Source organism: Egretta garzetta, unplaced genomic scaffold, assembly GCF_000687185.1.
Source record: "Egretta garzetta isolate BGI_Z169 unplaced genomic scaffold, ASM68718v1 scaffold56, whole genome shotgun sequence".
In the NCBI taxonomy this organism is placed as follows: Eukaryota; Metazoa; Chordata; class Aves; order Pelecaniformes; family Ardeidae; genus Egretta; species Egretta garzetta.
Genome location: NW_009260182.1, coordinates 1,778,862 through 1,796,267, shown reverse-complemented (window position 1 = coordinate 1,796,267; position 17,406 = coordinate 1,778,862). Strand labels below are relative to the sequence as shown.

General features: G+C 40.5%; 1 protein-coding gene across 1 annotated transcript in view; it reads left to right on the top strand.

Moving 5' to 3' along the window:
- The first annotated feature begins 293 nt into the window (after window positions 1–293).
- RET (ret proto-oncogene) overlaps window positions 294–17,406 on the top strand; it is a 38,734-nt gene continuing 21,621 nt past the window's right edge. Inside the window, exons 1-10 of the mRNA XM_009641857.2 lie at window positions 294–459; window positions 1,354–1,605; window positions 3,276–3,569; window positions 4,057–4,298; window positions 5,849–6,050; window positions 6,510–6,709; window positions 11,011–11,269; window positions 12,293–12,418; window positions 13,321–13,431; window positions 17,242–17,361. Coding sequence (XP_009640152.1) covers window positions 294–459; window positions 1,354–1,605; window positions 3,276–3,569; window positions 4,057–4,298; window positions 5,849–6,050; window positions 6,510–6,709; window positions 11,011–11,269; window positions 12,293–12,418; window positions 13,321–13,431; window positions 17,242–17,361 — 1,972 coding nt within the window. The remainder of the gene's footprint in view (window positions 460–1,353; window positions 1,606–3,275; window positions 3,570–4,056; window positions 4,299–5,848; window positions 6,051–6,509; window positions 6,710–11,010; window positions 11,270–12,292; window positions 12,419–13,320; window positions 13,432–17,241; window positions 17,362–17,406) is intronic.

Sequence of the window (17,406 nt, the reverse complement as noted above, 5' to 3'; positions counted from 1 at the left end):
GACATCTCTTGTTTACAGTTTGTTTGCGGTCCTCTCCATTCAGTAGAACAGTGTATGGATCCAATAATAATAAAAAATAAATACGTGCTATAGCCTGATGCTATATTGAAGATGTTTTGGCATTATATCCCTAATTTTACTGCTGTATTACCATCATTTCTAGTTGCATCTGGCTTGATTTAAGCTAAGATAGTCTTGTATTGGTAACGTATGGAAATTGTTACTGTATTCATTTGTTCAGCAGATGTGTGAGCCTTTTATATGCATTATTCCTTATCAGATCAGATTAAATAATGCAAAATTCTGCAACATGCAAGTATTCTTTTGGATGGGAGCAAGTACTGACTGTCAGTGCAGGTGAAGTACAGGAGTGCCAGTTCCAGTATTCCAGTGCGCACGAGCATCGCTTTGTACCTTCCTTACTTGTCAAGCGTTCCCCGGGGATCGTATCTGCGCGCAGTAGAATTGGAAGGGGAAGCATTGGCAAGGGGTAGAGAGGCCATTGCAAAGTGCCCTGGTAAGAGGAGATCAGCTGAAGAAACGGGCGTCAAGGGGCAGTTGAGCCCTACTAAATGTGACCGTCTGCAATGCTGGGGAGGGTGGGGGGGTGGAAATTGGAGAAGAACAAGGGGTCAGTCACAGCCATTGCATTAACAATAAACGTACGTTTCCCGCCCTGCTTCAGGCAAGTCAGTTCTCAGCTTTCCCATCTGTCATATTTAAAATACTTACAAGAATTTCATATCGATTTTATTTAAACAATTCCCATGTTCTGTACCCAGAGTATCACGCTGGCCTGTTTAGAAAGGGAGGGAGCCATAAAAGGGCTCCTTTGTAAAAGAGGTTTTATGTAATCCCAGGAAAAGTGTGCGAGCCGTTGATACATTTCTGTTTTCTCTCAACAGAGAGTGTGTTTAGGCTTCTAAAGTGTGTGATTTCATCAAAGGGTTTTTCCTTCTTTGAATATCATCTGCGAGATAATGGAATTACAGCTGAGCGCTCCAGATATGAACTTAAATAAAATTTGGCAAGCAGACCCTCATTAAACGTTCTGCTTAAAGTGGGCCATGTTTACAGAAAAGTAGTTTTGCTTTCAAAAAGCAGATGATTTTGTAACTTGAACATAAACTATAGGCCAAATTTTTGGTGGCTGTGTCCCTGGCTTGAGTGCAGTAAAACTATACTTATTTACACCAGATGAGGATCTGCCTTTTTCCACATCTTTTTTTTATGCTTCTTCAATCCTTAGAGAATGAAGCCTTTGGTGGTTTGGTAATGCATCTCTTAGGAAAACGACAGTGCAAAAATCATTTAACTGGGAGCAACTCTCCTCTTGTGTGCCTTCCTTTGCAGCTGCTTTTGGCCTCTACTTCCCCAGGAAAGAGTACTCGGAGAATGTCTACATTGATCAGCCAGCAGGTACGCCGCTCCTGCGCATCCATGCCTTGAGGGATTCACGTGGGGAAGCGACCCACTTTCATCTGTGCCAGAACCTCATCGTTTCTCGAGCAAGATCCCATGAAAATCATTGGTTTCAAATCAGAGAAAAAACGGGACTTCTCTACCTCAGCAAAAGCCTGGATAGAGAAGACTTCAACATGCTGTGTAAGTATGAGAAGACTAGCTTTTCTTGCTGAAGTATCTGTTGTTAAAGGAAAGTACATTTAGGTCATGAAATTTATCCATCAGCACATGAGCATCACATTTGGAAAAAAACCACATCTGCCCTTTTAAAATGAGGAACCAGACCCAACAAAACCCACAGCAAATGCAGAGAACCATATGCCAAAGCAAACACTGACCTGGGACAGATCCAGTTGCTCATGCTGTGGACTCCCAATATGGTGGGAAAATTGCATTACTTGAAATATTTTTCCTGTATTTCACAGCTGTCTTAAGTCACGGCGTTACACTGAGATTTGCAGTTTGTTCATCTACTGGTACAAATTAAGCCGATTCCACTGTATTAGTGCTGGGCACTTAGTGCCCAGACCAACGCAGTTAGATGAGTTCAAACTCTTCTATAAATGGTCCTCGAACTCTGATAACGTGGCTTCACAAAGTACGTTTGCATGTAACACCAAACAGCTCCTGGAAGAGATGGCTAAGTACCTCTCTCCCTCTCTTGAGATTTGGCTTTGTTAGAGAAGCTTACTGTTGAACTACAGAAATTAATTATCTCAGGTTTTTCCCCTTCTTTTATGCTCTAGCAGTAAATTTGTTTTGGTGATTTTGGTCTGTGAGGAAACCAGGTGTCACTAGATGGTGGAGGAGAAAATGGGTGAGGAGTTAATGGTATATTGCTGTGATCGGTTGCAGAAATTCTGCTGTTGGAGAAAGTCTGTGGGCACTGTCTTGAGTGTGTAGGAGCCACATGGCAATGCTAGCCTTCAACTTGGCTGCCTTGATCCTTGATGTTTAAATGTTCAACCTCAGGCGCTTACTGCTTTATTTTTTAAGTGCTGAGTGCTTGATATCTTGCGCATTTTCACTGCATTTTTGGTACTCGGTGTTCATGAATATCAGATAGCTATTTGTAACTGAGCAAAGGAAGAACAGCTTAGCCAGACCTTGAGAGTCTTGTTCATATGAATCAAAGTGACCTAGATCATCTTTGCAAGTGAATTAGATCTGTTACAGAGATGCTATCGTTCTGTCTGTAGTCAAAGCAAGGTAATCAAAATAATTAAGACTTGAGGCTGTATTAGTAGATGCCACAGGTTGATTTTAACTTTTGTGCTATCTTTTGACCAGCTCTTTATATTTCAAAATGATGAAGCAATTTGTACTCTAAGCATAAACAATTTGGGCATATCCTCAACTGGTATAAACTGTCAGAACACTCTGACTTAAATGACAGCCAGCAGTTGTTGTGGGTCTGTCCTGAATATTCATTGCCATTTTGCGCACTCTTTTTCCATGCTGCCACCCCGCTCTGCTCTAGTCCCTCCAACAACCAGTCCTATCAAAAAGCTGATTACTGATGGTGACCTGTTTAATGTCAGTGTCTTACAGACAGAGTGCTGATACCATTCTGTGAGGTTCTAGAATGTAAAATTGGTGGTAACGCCTATAGTTTTTTGGCTTACTGGGGTCATTAAATTGAAGACTTAAAGTCTTCCAACCAGAAGATGATGTATTCAAGAATTGCTTTATTGCATAATAGCACTACATGGTGGTTCGTGGAATAATGGACTAGAGCACAAAACGGGTAAAAGAAACGTTGGCTTGTCTTCTACAAAAAATTTCTTCTGGTGTTTTTTTTTTTTCTGCAGCTGTAGGAAGCTGGATGCCGTTATCAAAGGTGATGCTCTATGTCTTCCTTTCATCCCACCCTTTCCAAGAGAAGGAATGCGACTCTGCAACGCGCACCACGGTCTTCCTCTCCTTGATCAATGCTACTGCACCAGCTTGCAGTTCCCTGACAGCAAGGCAGCTTTGCTTCACAGAAATGGATCTCTCCTTTCACATCAAAGAGAATAAACCACCTGGCACATTTCATCAGCTCCAGTTACCCTCAGTTCATCATCTGTGTCAGAATCTCAGCATTTCCTACAAACTGCTGGCAGGTAAGACTGGAACTGAGCCACTCACGTACCAGCTGTAGATATAAACAGCTGCACTGTTAAGATCTCTTTTGTAGTAGATCCTCTAGGTTGATTCTATAAAGGAAATTCCATTGCAAACGTGAACGGAGCCTGAAGATTTTGCCTTTGAGATATACAGAGATGATGGGAAGGAGGACTATCTCCTTCCCTAAGGAAAAAAGATATGGTTTAGAAGTTTGCACCTGCTAGGAGCAGATTTGGAATATCCTGAGCTTTAAATTGTGCTTCTTCTAGACTGTAGGATCTTCCCATCTATTCCATGTTTTCTGCTGACCCTAAGACAGCCCCACAACTTCCTTCTGTTTGACTTCTGAGTCTGCCTTTTATTATGCAGTCATGATGTCCAAAGGGGTTTGCTGGATTGCAAAAGAGTATTAAAGAAGAAAACTGTCAGAGTCCTGTAATGGGGAGCAGTTGTCCCTGTTTACGCTGTGGCTATGTTTTTCAGCTGAAGGTATGCCCTTTCGGTACAATGAGAACACCACTGGCGTGAGTGTGACGCAGCGCCTAGATCGAGAAGAGAGAGAGAGATATGAGCTGATTGCCAAATGTACCGTGAGAGAGGGCTTCAGGGAAATGCAGGTCGAGGTGCCCTTCCTGGTGAACGTGTTAGATGAAGATGACTCTCCTCCCTTCCTTCCCAATGGCACTGATACTGCAGATGCTGTCGTGGAGTTCAACAGGAAAGAGGTAATGTTCTCCCTTACCTAGTCTGTGAAGTAGGAGCGCAGTGGTGGGAGGCGTGATGACTGGGAAATGCCGTGCTCTGGGTAGTGGATCTCAGCATCAAGCATGTGACCACACCATGCTATTCAGAGCTGTGACTGTAGAACGCCAAGTCTGTAGAATTCCTCCCCTCGAGTTATATTTTATTCAGACCCCAAAGAAAGAAGAGTTTGGGTCAGGGTTTTGACAGTGTAAAGAAGCGTTAGCAGTTCCTGAGGTTGGGATGGACCATTGCTAGGACTATGGTCAGGATGGCTGTATCTCCCCGTATCGAGCTCTGCTCTGCATTTGTTATAGGGTTGCTTCCCCAGGTGACTAAAATTGCGAGTTGTTACCACAGTTGTATGCATGCAAAAAGCATTAAAGTTCCCAGTGTCAGGCTGTTAGGGGAGAGCTCCAGGGTCTTACTTTAATGGTGCACTCCCACTTTTCCCTTACCACCCCAAGGGGGTCTTTCAAGAGGCCTGAAGCCCCCTGGATGTCTTTGTGCCTGCACGCATACACCCCTTGCTTCAGTAGCCAAGTGTGCAAGTGGGCTCTTTGGCTCTTCCAACAGAGCAACAACCCTTTCAAAGTCAATGGTATAGAGAAGGCGCTTCTTTTGGGGCCTAAATGATGCATTTTTTGTGAGAGGACTTCACAACAGCGGTGTGTTTTGCTCGTGTTTGTGTCTGGATGGGAAAGGAATGATTTTGGGAGTTTGCTGCCACCTCCCGACTAGAACAAGTGTTGACAAGACACCTATGAACACATCACATTTGCCTGGTCGTAAAGTAATTTCTTTTTACTTATGAAAATGTTGACATTTGGGAGTGTGATTTACCTCTGGATGATAGAAAATGAAGGTCTCATAAAACTCTTTTATAAAGTAAAATATTTTCTTTGAAATTACGTGCCTGCAAAGCGTTCAGAACATAGTGAATTTCCCTGTCGTTTTGCAGTGGAAAAAAAGCATTGTATTTGGAAACTTTCAACCTTTTCTAGTAACTAAACAAACTTGAAACAACCAGAATTGCTAATAAAAATTTTAAAGGCCTTATGGCTTCAGTGTCCAGGTAGAGAACAGCAAGCTAGCAGACTAAGCAGAAGACAGCTAACCCAGGCCACTTCTGTCATTTCAGGTAATGAGTTTGGCCTGTCTGAATCTGTTTCTATGTCTTTTAAGTGTACATATTACCCACTTTTTTAGTAATATTGTAGAATAACATTGATCTTTTAAAAGAAGAAAAAAATCAAAAGCTGTGCATGTGCACTCATTTCCTACCTCAAACTTTTAGCACTGTATTTAGACATAGACTCAAATGATTATGTGACAAGTTCTTTTCCACTGTCATCTTCTTTTGAGCTACTAACTCAGGTCTAATTAGGTGTGAAAGCTTAAAATGAATTTAATGGAAGTGGGCTTGAGTGTAAGTTTTAAGAGTTTTTTTGACCCATATTTCAATCTCCTAACATGTATCATGGGAAGAAAGTTTTGACATCATTCAGCAATGTCGTTTATTATTTCCTTCTAGGGAACTGTCCTTGCAACGCTAACTGTATACGATGCAGACACCACACCTATTTATCCCCTTGAAAGCAGCAGAAAGAAATACACAGGAACCATCATTACCGATGATCCCTGGATAAGTGAAACATTTCGGGTAGAGCACATCTTTGATGAAATCCACTTCAGCCCAAATGGCAGCCAAGTGAGGGGAACTCAACATGAGTACAGTAAGGTCTCTTTCTTCAAATAAGGGAGAAGTTGCGTGTTAATAATTGATCAATAAGCTCTTGAACTTTTCCAAACATTTTGTAAATACTGAGCCAAAGAAAGCTGAGAAGTTTCAAGTTAAGCAAACCCTGTTTTAAACATGTACTGGAAACATGGAGTTTGTGAATCTCTGGGATGGGGGGGTATGGCATGATGTTGTGTGTATTGATAGGCAAGAAGTTCTGACTGTAGGATTGTCAGCATGGCAGATAGAAAGGAAGAGAGCCTCTCTAAATATCATGAATAGCACAGAGCATAACTCCATAGGAGCATATTTTCATATTTAACTCGCCTTTTGTTTCCTGTTAGAATTAACTTTGATATGTATAGTTTTGATATAATTTTGTTGGGATCACAGTATCAAAATACAGATTTGCAGATAAAGTGGGTCAGTAATAGGCTAATCTTTTCTTTTGCAGAACTGGTACTGAATAAAAGTATTTCAGTCACCGAGCATCGTTCCTTCCAGTTGGATGTTTTGGTGAATGACACAGAATTTCCTGGCCCAGAAAGATCGGTGATGCTTCATTTCAATGTCTCCATCCTCCCTGTCAGCATTCAGTTCCCAAACGTGACTTACCAGTTCACAGTGAACAGAAATGCTGAACGTTTTGCACAAGTAAGAACTGTGTTAATTGTGCTTTTGCTCTCTGTTAGAGGCAGTGCTTAGTCGATAGAATGCTGGGGCAAGATGCATTAAAGCGTTGGTTGTAGCTGTTTTAAGTAGAATTAATGAAAAATGTGATATCAATATAACTGTTGCTGGATGCCGTGGATAGCAGGTAGACTGGGCTCTCCCGTCTACATAATAACAGAAGAGGGACTACACATGGAAGTGTTAATAGAGAGAAGTAGAGACAGAAGGACTTGCAACCGTGAGTGGCTTAGGCATAAATAGCTGGAAAATATCAAGGGCAAAAAAAGAAATTTTTCCAAGCTATTCGAGTTGCAGCTCTACATGTTAATGGCTTTTCTCTAGATAATGGCTAGTTAGTAATTAATGTATTTCCTAATTTAACCCTCATTTTAGCTTAATCACCACCATTGCCATTAATAATGCCTTCCAGAAACACTTTCTAGCAGGTTGACATTAATCAGGTAAAAATTACAATGTAATTCCTATGGAACGTGTACATTAATAATGAACTAGTTCAACATAATTAATGTTATGATAGTGAATATTAAAAACATCGGTGATGAGTCATTTTGGGGCAGCTGCTGGAAAGCATACCTCATAACTAAATAAAGCTATAAAACTGCTGCTGTATTTGTAGCAGAGAGGAGAATTGAGACTAAAATATGATCATCCCAATTGCAGAGAAAACCAATTCATTAGAAGACTTCTAAGGAAGAATTCACTTTTATTAATCTTTAAGCCTCTGGCTAATTGTAAAAAGAAGGAAAAAGGAAAGTTAGATATATTGTGTGTTCTTGTATTTAATCTGATGAAATGCAATATGGCCTCGTAGCTCTTCAGTGTATGGAACAGGCCTGACACGACCAATGTAACTGCTACTGCTTAGTCAAGGGACATTTTACCCGTAGTCTGCACTGAATATCCTAAATAAGAAGTTACCAAGTGTGGTCAGTGGGCTCCCTACAAAAGCTGCTTCTTTACGACATTTTGTGATGCCTTGCAGCTGCAACTTTTACATTTGCGCTCCATTAGAAACTTCAGAGAATATTCTGTGCTTACTTGGCAGACTGCAATATTTCGATGTTAGGTTTGGGTTTTTTGTAGCACCAGGTTGTGACAGCTTTATTCTCTGCGGTGTAAAAACTCTTGCCTGGAGATAAGGTTTCCCCCTAAAAGAAATAACAGCATAGGTGTGCAAGATACTCATAGTCTAGCTCTTAGCATCTAAAAATGGGCCCCAACGCTATGTCACAACATCACCGTAATTTTTAAAAGTGTAGAAACTTAACTGTTAGGTGTACATATGAATATATGAATTACTTGATTTTTATGTGTGTGTATCTACATGTATACATATACACACAGATCTTACATATAGGTGTATGCATACGATATTATTATGAATGATTTAATTCCAAATTAAATTGGGTTAAACTACATTAATCTGTGCATACCCTAGATTGCCTGACTGCATGTGAAGTCTGGGAGCGTATACTTTTCTAGTTCCAGAATGCAAAACTAAAAATAAAAAACTGTTAACTTTGAAAGCTTCTGGGTTTGCCTGTGGTCAGGACAGTCAAACATCTGAAAGGGAATTTTAGGGTTTCTGGAATCAGTGGTGCTTCCCACTAACTGTGCAGTTTCACTGGGTGGCAGTAGTAGCAGGGAAAACTTTTTGGCGAGAAAGACTCCCAAGTCTGTGGGAAGGGATCTCTCTTTGTGCTGCCTAAACACAAATTCACAAAGAGATTTTGTTCTCATTCTTAACCAGCAAAACGCAAAACTCATCCTGGCTCTGGAGATGGTCTCGATCAGTGACTGCTATCCACTTACTTCTGAGGCTGGGTTTGAATTTACGGTGTGCTCAGGTTGGAGCACAAGTCGATGGAAGCAGCTTAGTCCCCAGCTCTTCACATTATTAGTCTCGTCTGCGTAATTAGCTGTGATGTGCCAGAACAGTAAGGAAAAGTACTGGGCCAAATCAATATGAAGGCTGAACTGTCTCTTGCCCTAAGGAAAACACAAGAGCGTGAAGAAATGATTAACTGCTGGGCTGATGCCATTTGTCTATTTGAGCAGCTAAACGAATTGAGTAACAGAGGCATGGCCTGACGGTACAGGCTTGCCCAGTGGCATTTAACTTATCAAAGGACTTAAAGCTCTATTGACATTTACTGGGACAAATGATGAATAACATCGGCTCAGATTTTTAGAGAGGTTATATGTCCAAATGCCCCCGGAATTCAGTGAAGAGGAACGCTATCATTATCATTATCCAGACTTCATTAAACTCTGGAGCTCAAAAGGTGGATTTTTCCATTCCTATTTCTGATAATGGTATTTCTGTGTTAACTATTGTGTGTCTTGCAACATGCACCTTTGTAGGTTCCTCCCCTGTATATTGATGTTAATCCTGATTACCAGGCTCTTTTTCACCCTCCTCATGAGAAAGAGGAGCTGGCTGCTTCTGCCTCGTTCCCTGGACCTGTGCTCGGCTGCATCTGAGAGCTGGGCTGGCTCCAGAACCTGCAGTGCAGGGCAAAGTTACGAGCTTGGGCTTTACCTCGTGGAATCAGGCAAAAAGAGAAAGCCCCTCTTCCTTGTAGAAACTTCTTGAGGGGGGCATTTTTAGCGTCTCCTCAAATTATACAGAGAAAACAAACCTGGCCCATGTGCTTCTCTAAGGATAATCTACTCTTCAGGGACCCTGATTTTATGGGGTCTTCTCTATCCCCTTTTCAGGAAATTTCTGTCGATCAAAAAGGTGCATGGAAAAAGAAGCTATGGCAGAGTAGGCAGAAAGAACAGTTTAGTCTATATAAAGGCTAGTGTCATGGAACATCATTATGTTCTCCTGCGGCCTCAGAGAAACGCCATCTAAGCAGTTGCTGCCAGTTGCAATGCAGCACCAAAGCTAAGATGACGTGGTTCTGGAAGGGACCTGTCTAGACCTTGTGTCTAGACAGAGTTTATGAACGGTTGAAGTCTTTTCTTTACTTCTTTTTCTTCCTGCCAGTCCCAGCATGCTGTGGAGAGGATTCTGCATGGAAGAAATGGCCTAGCTTCTGATCGCTTCCATAGTCTTTGTGTGTTGTCCTGCCACCAAAAAAAACCCAACAAAAAAACCCAGCAAATGGTGCCAAAGTGACCAGTCAGCAATGTGAATGGGAATAAGTTAGATGAAGCGGGACTATCCTGTGACAAAGTATGCTTCTAGGACTGCATAAACTTCCTCTCTGACTTTAAATAGTCCAGGTTCATAGGGGGGAGAGGTCTTAGTACAAAAAGCTTTTTTTTTTTTTTTTTTAACATTCTTTAATAAGAATGCTAAAACCAAGATGTACATAGATGCTTTTACCAGCAGTGGTGTTACTTGAAAACACATCTTAACTGCAGCATTTGAAAAGAAGCCATCACCAAGTTCCCTTAAATAACACCCCACCCTTCACATTGTGGTTTTCCCTGCAAGGAAAGCCAATGCTTCTGGACCTGATCCGAATCCCACTCTTGTAAATGGAAAAAACAAAGTGAGCTTTGGATCAGTTCCTATAGGAGCTGGACAGGAGACAGGGCTTTACATTCCTGTGCTTCTTAGATAAATTGTTTCAGACTGAAGAGTGCTCTAGCACAGATATTGCGGCAGGCAGAAGTTCAAATATGGAAAACCAACATATTTTCATTTTTAGATAAAAATGTTTAAAAAATTGCAAATGGGAGACAATGAGGTTCTTATTCCTTTTAAGGCTTTCAGAGAACTCTGCTGGCCAGAAACTTTTCGACTGTAATATTATGAAAATTATGTATTAGCAATTTCTATTTTTGTCTTATTTGAAAACAGTCTCAGCTTTGTTCGCATTGAGCTGTTTGCTTTCTTAAGCAATACCAAAGTTTTTCTCACTGATGAGCCTGGGACGGAGTGGGAACTGAACTCAGACTTTCCCAAATCACAGGCTCTTGTTCTCACTGAACGCTGCTGACCATCAGCAGTAGGCACCGAATAGCACTGAGTCTCTGGGTCAAGGCTTTTTGCATTTCTGCTGGTAGCCTGGAGTCAATGGTAACGCTTTACCTCTCATTTTTACTGAGAATAAATCACATTTGAAACATTCATGTACTTCATTGGTAGTAAAATGTCAAATCTGTAAACCCAAGATAAATGCTGAACTCTGCAAGGTGTTATGTGCTCAATTTTTTTTCTCATTATTTTTGGGAAGCACAGAGTATTTTTGATGTATAGTTTTGTTTCTGTTGTCTGGGATTTCTTTGTTCATGTTTGAGCCTAGATAGGAAAAATCTGCATTGAAAACTGTATGAAATTCCGTGGCGTGAACATCACCTACAAATTATTGACCCCCAACGTAAGCTGCTATCCTGTCAGCATACTTCAAGGCCGAGAAGACAGATGGGGAAGCGTGTATGTGAATGATTCCTCTGTGCTACGCAGACCCGAATGCAAGGAAATACAATACACGATCCAAGCTACGGACAAGCAGAGCAGGAAACACACCAAAACCCTCCTCACTGTTGTGCTGGAAGGAACTCGTAAGTACCCGAGCCAATTAGAACTATTTACAAGAGCTATGAGTATGAAGTGATGCATTAGTAGGGTATCTATAAACCGATGGCATTAACAATGAAAACGAGTCTGAGTTACAAGATACAGATCGCAAAATTTGCATTTTCAGTTCTGAATCAGACCTGCCTGTAGCAGATAGTTGTTTGAAGAACTAATGCACAGAAAGGTGGTGTTATCATATGCAATTCCTGATGTTCACAATGACATTTGATTTAGAAGAATCTTCTTTGTGTGTCTGTGTGACCTTTATTTTTTATTTCACATATTCCTATGAAAGAAAAAAAAGAAGTGTATCTATATATATGAAACCACAAATCTTTGGCCTAAGTATATTTATTCAATCATCTTTCTCCCCACTTCTCACTCCAATTTTTCCTTTTTCTTTTTTTTTTTTAATTTTTTTAATTTTTTAAATTTTTGGGCCAAACATCCGTGTAGCAATTGCATTGACTTCATTTTACTGTAAAGTCCATAAGGGCAGAATGTCAGAAATATTCTATAACAGCCACAGCAGAGGAGGATTACATGGAAAACGTAATCATTTCTCTCCAAACCATATCGTGCTTTGTGCAGAACCTTCCAATTCTACCTGAAAATTGCCTCCGTTCCCTTGTATCGTATCGCAAGTCCTATGCCAAGAGCGAACAGGTTGAGGAAGAAGAAACCACAGCCTGCAGTGGACTTTTCTTTTTGCAAGAGCCTTGTGCTGTCTGAAGTACCCATTTTTCTCTTATCAATATGTTAGCACATTGCTACAGTTCTAGCCATTGACAGCGTGCTACTAAGCAAAGATAACCGTGCCATCGTGTTTGTCCCTTATCTCACAAAGAGAAACACCTGGACTTTTCTTTTGTCGTTCTCTAAGCTTACCGATAGTTGGGTCAGTCAGTGTGTTCAGTCTTTCCCTCCCTTCTTCATCTTTCTTTCCTTCTTATCTACCCCTAAGAACGGAGTTTTCCTTCTGATTTGAGCTGACTTCTTCCCAACAGTTTTAAAAAAAGAGGAGGACTGCCCTGACTCTTGTGCTGTGAGTAAGCACCAGGCTGAATGTGAAGAGTGCGGTGGCCTGGGAGTGCTAACGGGAAGATGCCAGTGGAGACAGGGAAGTGGAAAAGGTACATTTCTGTTGTGTGAAATCAAGCTTCTGCTGAGTGATAATTGTGCATTTGACTTCCGTAGATATAAACTGATTTATTCTGGCTGGACAACGTGGTATAGCAAACTACATAGAAGCTGGGGCTAAAAAAATTACTCATAATACCCAAGTGAAACATGCGCTAGGAAGGAAAATGAGGTTAAGCTGGAATGGTCAGTCATTCCTGATCTTGTCCCTGGTGATGTTGAACATGGTACGTAAAACACCAGGTACTGAACTGGTTTGCAGCAGCGTAACTGGCATGGGTGACTTGCGGCTTGCAAGGTAATCTCTGTGACGGTGAATTGAGTTAGGAACGTACTGATGAGCCTCTGAGCAGGTATGCCCCAGCAGACAGTGAATGAGCACAGAAGCGGCGCCTCTGTTGCCACTGTTTTCTGTGTCTGTAGCACAGATCTGACGGGCGACCATGCTCTTGACTCTTCCAGAACAATGCTTCCGTGCCGATGCTTTATCCCTTCAAACTCCATGAGTATCACAAATTCTCTTTGACTGCTTATAACCTTCATATTCAAGTATGTGTGGAATTGTGTAGAGACGTCCTTAGTTGCGAAAGCCACTCTTCAGTCTCAAAATGGACTAGTTCTTTTTCAAGCAATACTCACTGTAATTGCAAGTGACATGCCCAAAGGGCTGTCAAAAGCAGAAAACATAATGAAAAATTTATTTCTTCCAGTTGCTTTTAGCTATCATCTTGCCTGCTACTTTAGTAGATGGTATTTATATCCATAGATGCTTATTTTGAAAAGGAAAGTAACCTGTGCTTTGGTGTGTCAACGTGCATTGAAGATGCGACACACTTTCCTTCAAAGCCTCGTGGTATTTGCGTATTTGTGCAGCTGTCTGTTTCTGTGTCAACAGGGATCACCACAAACTATTCCACGTGTACCCCGAGCATCAAGACCTGTCCGGATGGCACCTGTGATGTGATTGAGAGCAAAGATCCGGCTGTGTGCCCCCAGGACTGCACAAGTATGGAAATGTTTTAGGACGAGCTTTTCTGTGTCATTGCCGATCGCTGTTCAGGTTCCACTTTCTTGATCCCAGATAGCTTTACGAGCTCAGCATATTTAGCATCTCTGCAGTCATACCTGCATTTGAATCATACAAGAGAGTTAAGGTTATGGGGACTGATCTTGTTCTTTCATAAGCCCATCAGCCAACACCTATTGGCTGACAAGGATGGAAAGTTTTCTCAGTAATTCTCATTCTGCGCCCCCTGCTAATTCGCAGTAGTGTTTTTCAGTGGAGGTATTTGCTGAAACAGGTATAGGGTTTAGGCAAGCTAATGCATTATTTCCACACTTTAGCACAGTACGATAGAAAACATGCCTATTTGAACTCCAATTTATATAAGTAAGAAGAAACAAATTTCAATTTAAAATAAACGTGTTTTTAGAGGATCATTTGGGGAAATGCACCAGGTGACCATCAAAATGATCCAGTGCCTTATCTATTTGAATGTAGAAGCAGCGATTCATCTGAACAGCATTTATGAAGGAAGAATTGAAATGCATTTGTGTTTTTTCTTGAACACATCTTTCTACATTCCACTCATATATCTGCTCATACCTGCAAGTTCACAATTGCCCTGCAGATATAAAGGTTAGAAAAAGAGTGTGTTGCACTTAAGCAATTTCAGTCTGCTATGAGATGATAATTTTTAAGTGGATCTTTTTTATCTATCAGTAGCTAATTCAGGAATAAAGACATAGAAGTTTCTTGAATAATTCATCTGGCTGTGGCATTATATACTCCCAAGTTTACATTTTAAAATGGAGTCTTAGGAACTAGCATTTTCTTACAGGCTAGGACTTACATTCTTCTATTAAATGAATGAATAAAGAGGCGTCTTTGTATTTCTTACATGCAAGAATATGATTGTGTATTGTAAGTTACTTTTATTGCAAAGATAATTATTTCATTAGAGTGCATAAAAACAATCCTTAAAGTGGCAGAAATGCTTGAAGTGAATGCAAGTAACTTCTCTAATCAACTGAAAATAATTCTTTATTGGTAATAACTGCAATCAATTGTCATTTGAAAAGTGGAAATATTTGTGCCAGAGGCTGCAATGCTAAAACATGTAATGCGCAACATATGCAGCATCAGATGTTTTGCTCAACAGAAGCCTGAAAGAAATACTGTCTTGTTAGATACTAGAAGCAGGCATGTAAGGCAAGCTTTCAAGATGTTATGTATGCCTTTTTAATGCCTGAGTTGGATAATTTTACACATGATTTGACGCAATTCAGAACCTGGGCTGGTGCCCAAAAGCAGTATATTTACAGACAAAGAAATGAATGTGTTTTGGGAGCTCAGGGGTGCAGGAGTATGTTATATCAGCTTTTACTGGCAGGGGACCTTTCTTCAGGATGGCAAGCAATAAATAGAAGGCTCCAGATGTTTTAAGATCAAGGATGTTCTTTAAGTACAGAGAGTTGCTAAAATACTTATTTTTATAATTCATCTATCATTATGATGGCTATGTACTTGAGTCCCCAAATTGCTTTCTCACTATAGCACTATGAATATTGCATTCAAGGGCACTCAGCTGAAGCAACTGGTGCTGTAGCTGTGCCTATCAAATAGAGGCAACCTAACTGCATTCTAAGCAAGGGACTTTCTTGTAGTAAGTAACAGCTTCAGGGCTGGTTGTGGTGTGTGAGTCTGGCTCAACATGTGTAAATGACTGATCTTTGTACTGAACTCTGCCTGATAACAGAAAAAAAAAATAGTGCTTAGGCTTCTGCCTTGCTTTGCATGTCCTTGTTTTCAGCAGTAGTTGGATGTTGTCTTTGGTTTTGTCCAAAAAACAGTAGTTTTGGGTTTTTTTTCTGAATTTCTGGAGCTTCTACGTGGTGTGTGGGTTAGGGCCATGGTTCTTCCTTTTTCCAAATGATCTTAAAGCAGGGAAAGCTCTTTCCCACCGCAGGGCAATAGAAACAGCTGATGATTTAAAATAGGAGCATGTGCAGCACCACACAATTCAAAACGATATTGGTAATTCTTGGAATTTCCCTACCAGCAATGCATTGGTGAAAAATACATCTTTGGGTCTCTGAATGCATATAGGAAGGTCCAGGTCTCCAGTGTACTACACCCCCAATGAAAATGTACTCCTCCTTTCTCTGCTGTGTAAAACCCCTTTGTCTTCAAATTCCTTGCTCAAGGCCAGTTTAGATAGGAGCTGCTCATCTGCTGCTTCCCCCTTTTACCAGGCCCTCAAACACAGGCAGGTATAGATAAATACATATGATTTTTCTGAGGCTAATGGAGACTTTTTGTCATCACCTCTTCACAACAGAGAAAGTTGGCTGGTGGGGGGACAGTCAAGAATTTTTGGGATCACCTTCAAACAGCAAATGTCAGCTCAGAGAGCAGTGACTCAGCACAGTCTCTTCCAAAATTAACCAGCTGAGCTGCACAGAACTTAGTAGGTGTGGCCTCTCTAGAAAGGCAGTCAAAATCTGTCTACTTTCCTTAAATACTCAAGCCCCCATTTCACTTCTAAAAACGGATGTTTGCTTTTATGTTGCCAAAAAATATCCTCTTCCTCAATTCATGCTACACATCCAAAGAAAAGGAAAAGAAACAGTCATTCACCCTACTATCAGCTTAGATGGGATGGAGGAAAATGAGTTGAAAAATAAAAAGATGACTATATTGAAAAAAACTTATTCATCTTTTGAATCCCTTTGTGGTTTAGGTGTTCCTTCTGAAAGGCAGCTAAACTTGCACAGCATGATTGGTTTCTGTCTATACCGTGCTGTTTGTGACTAAAGGCAGTTTATAGATGAAAAATGCCACAACTAATGGTCATTTTTATAATATATACAGAAAAAGCTATTTACCTGGAAATACAGTTGCAATTACTCTGCATGAAGAACTCCTGCTTAAATTCAAGAATAGTTCTGTATGGGTTGCTGCACTTTTTTCCTAATATTAAACAGTGCATTTTTAGATAATGAAAGATTCACTTTTTACCACTTGCACTTGGCACTTACTCTTAGTGCTTTCACTAACATTTTACAGACATTTTACAAAGGTGATTAAGTAGCGTTATCTCCATTTGACAGTGGAACAAATGATATCTCGAACAGTGTGCTGACTTTTCCAAGGTAAGAGAAAATTGGCATCAGAACCAGGAGCGGAATTCAAGTCTGTAGACCGCTGGTCTATACCACTGGACTGAGCATCATCTCATGTGTAAAAAACAAACAAACAAACAACAAAAAAACCCCTAAGACAAGGATGGAGAGAAACTAAAATAAGCAGACTAGAGAAGATATTTTAGGGAGAATTTTAAAATGTAAAATGACCTCACTGATACAGAACCACAATGCTTTATGAGGAACCTGAGTCAGGACAGCCATGAGATGATGATCATTTGAGGTAGATGTCTGGCATTAAATAATGGGATTCTATATAAAGTTTTAAGGGCTACATGAAATTGGGAAAGTATCCCAACTACACAACACTAAGAGAAGTATTACATATTTATTATGGATAAATTTTAATCCAGAGTCTACCATAATGGGAATAACTGCTAATTAGAGCTAATGTTCAAGCAGTCCAAGGTCCTCTCATTTCAGGATCTCAGAAATTTCAGAATTCAGACTCTCCCCTAATTCTCAGGAATCCCTGTCTTTATCGCTGCACTGTGCTGCCCTGTCATACTTCAGATGCAAACTAGGATAAACCCGTGGAAAACATTGAGCATTTTTTTTTTTTTCCTTTAACCACATGTGAGAATCTTAGTTTGTGTCTGTATTTGATTAGGCGGAAACATTATTGGTGGTCATGGGAAAGGCATTGGAAATCTTGGAATTAAGTCAGGACATGGGATTTGTTACTGCTTCCCACGACAGAACTGTTATTGTGAAAAAGATGATATAAAGGGTAAGTCTAAATGTTATCTGCTGGTTTTATATTAATCTTTTCCTC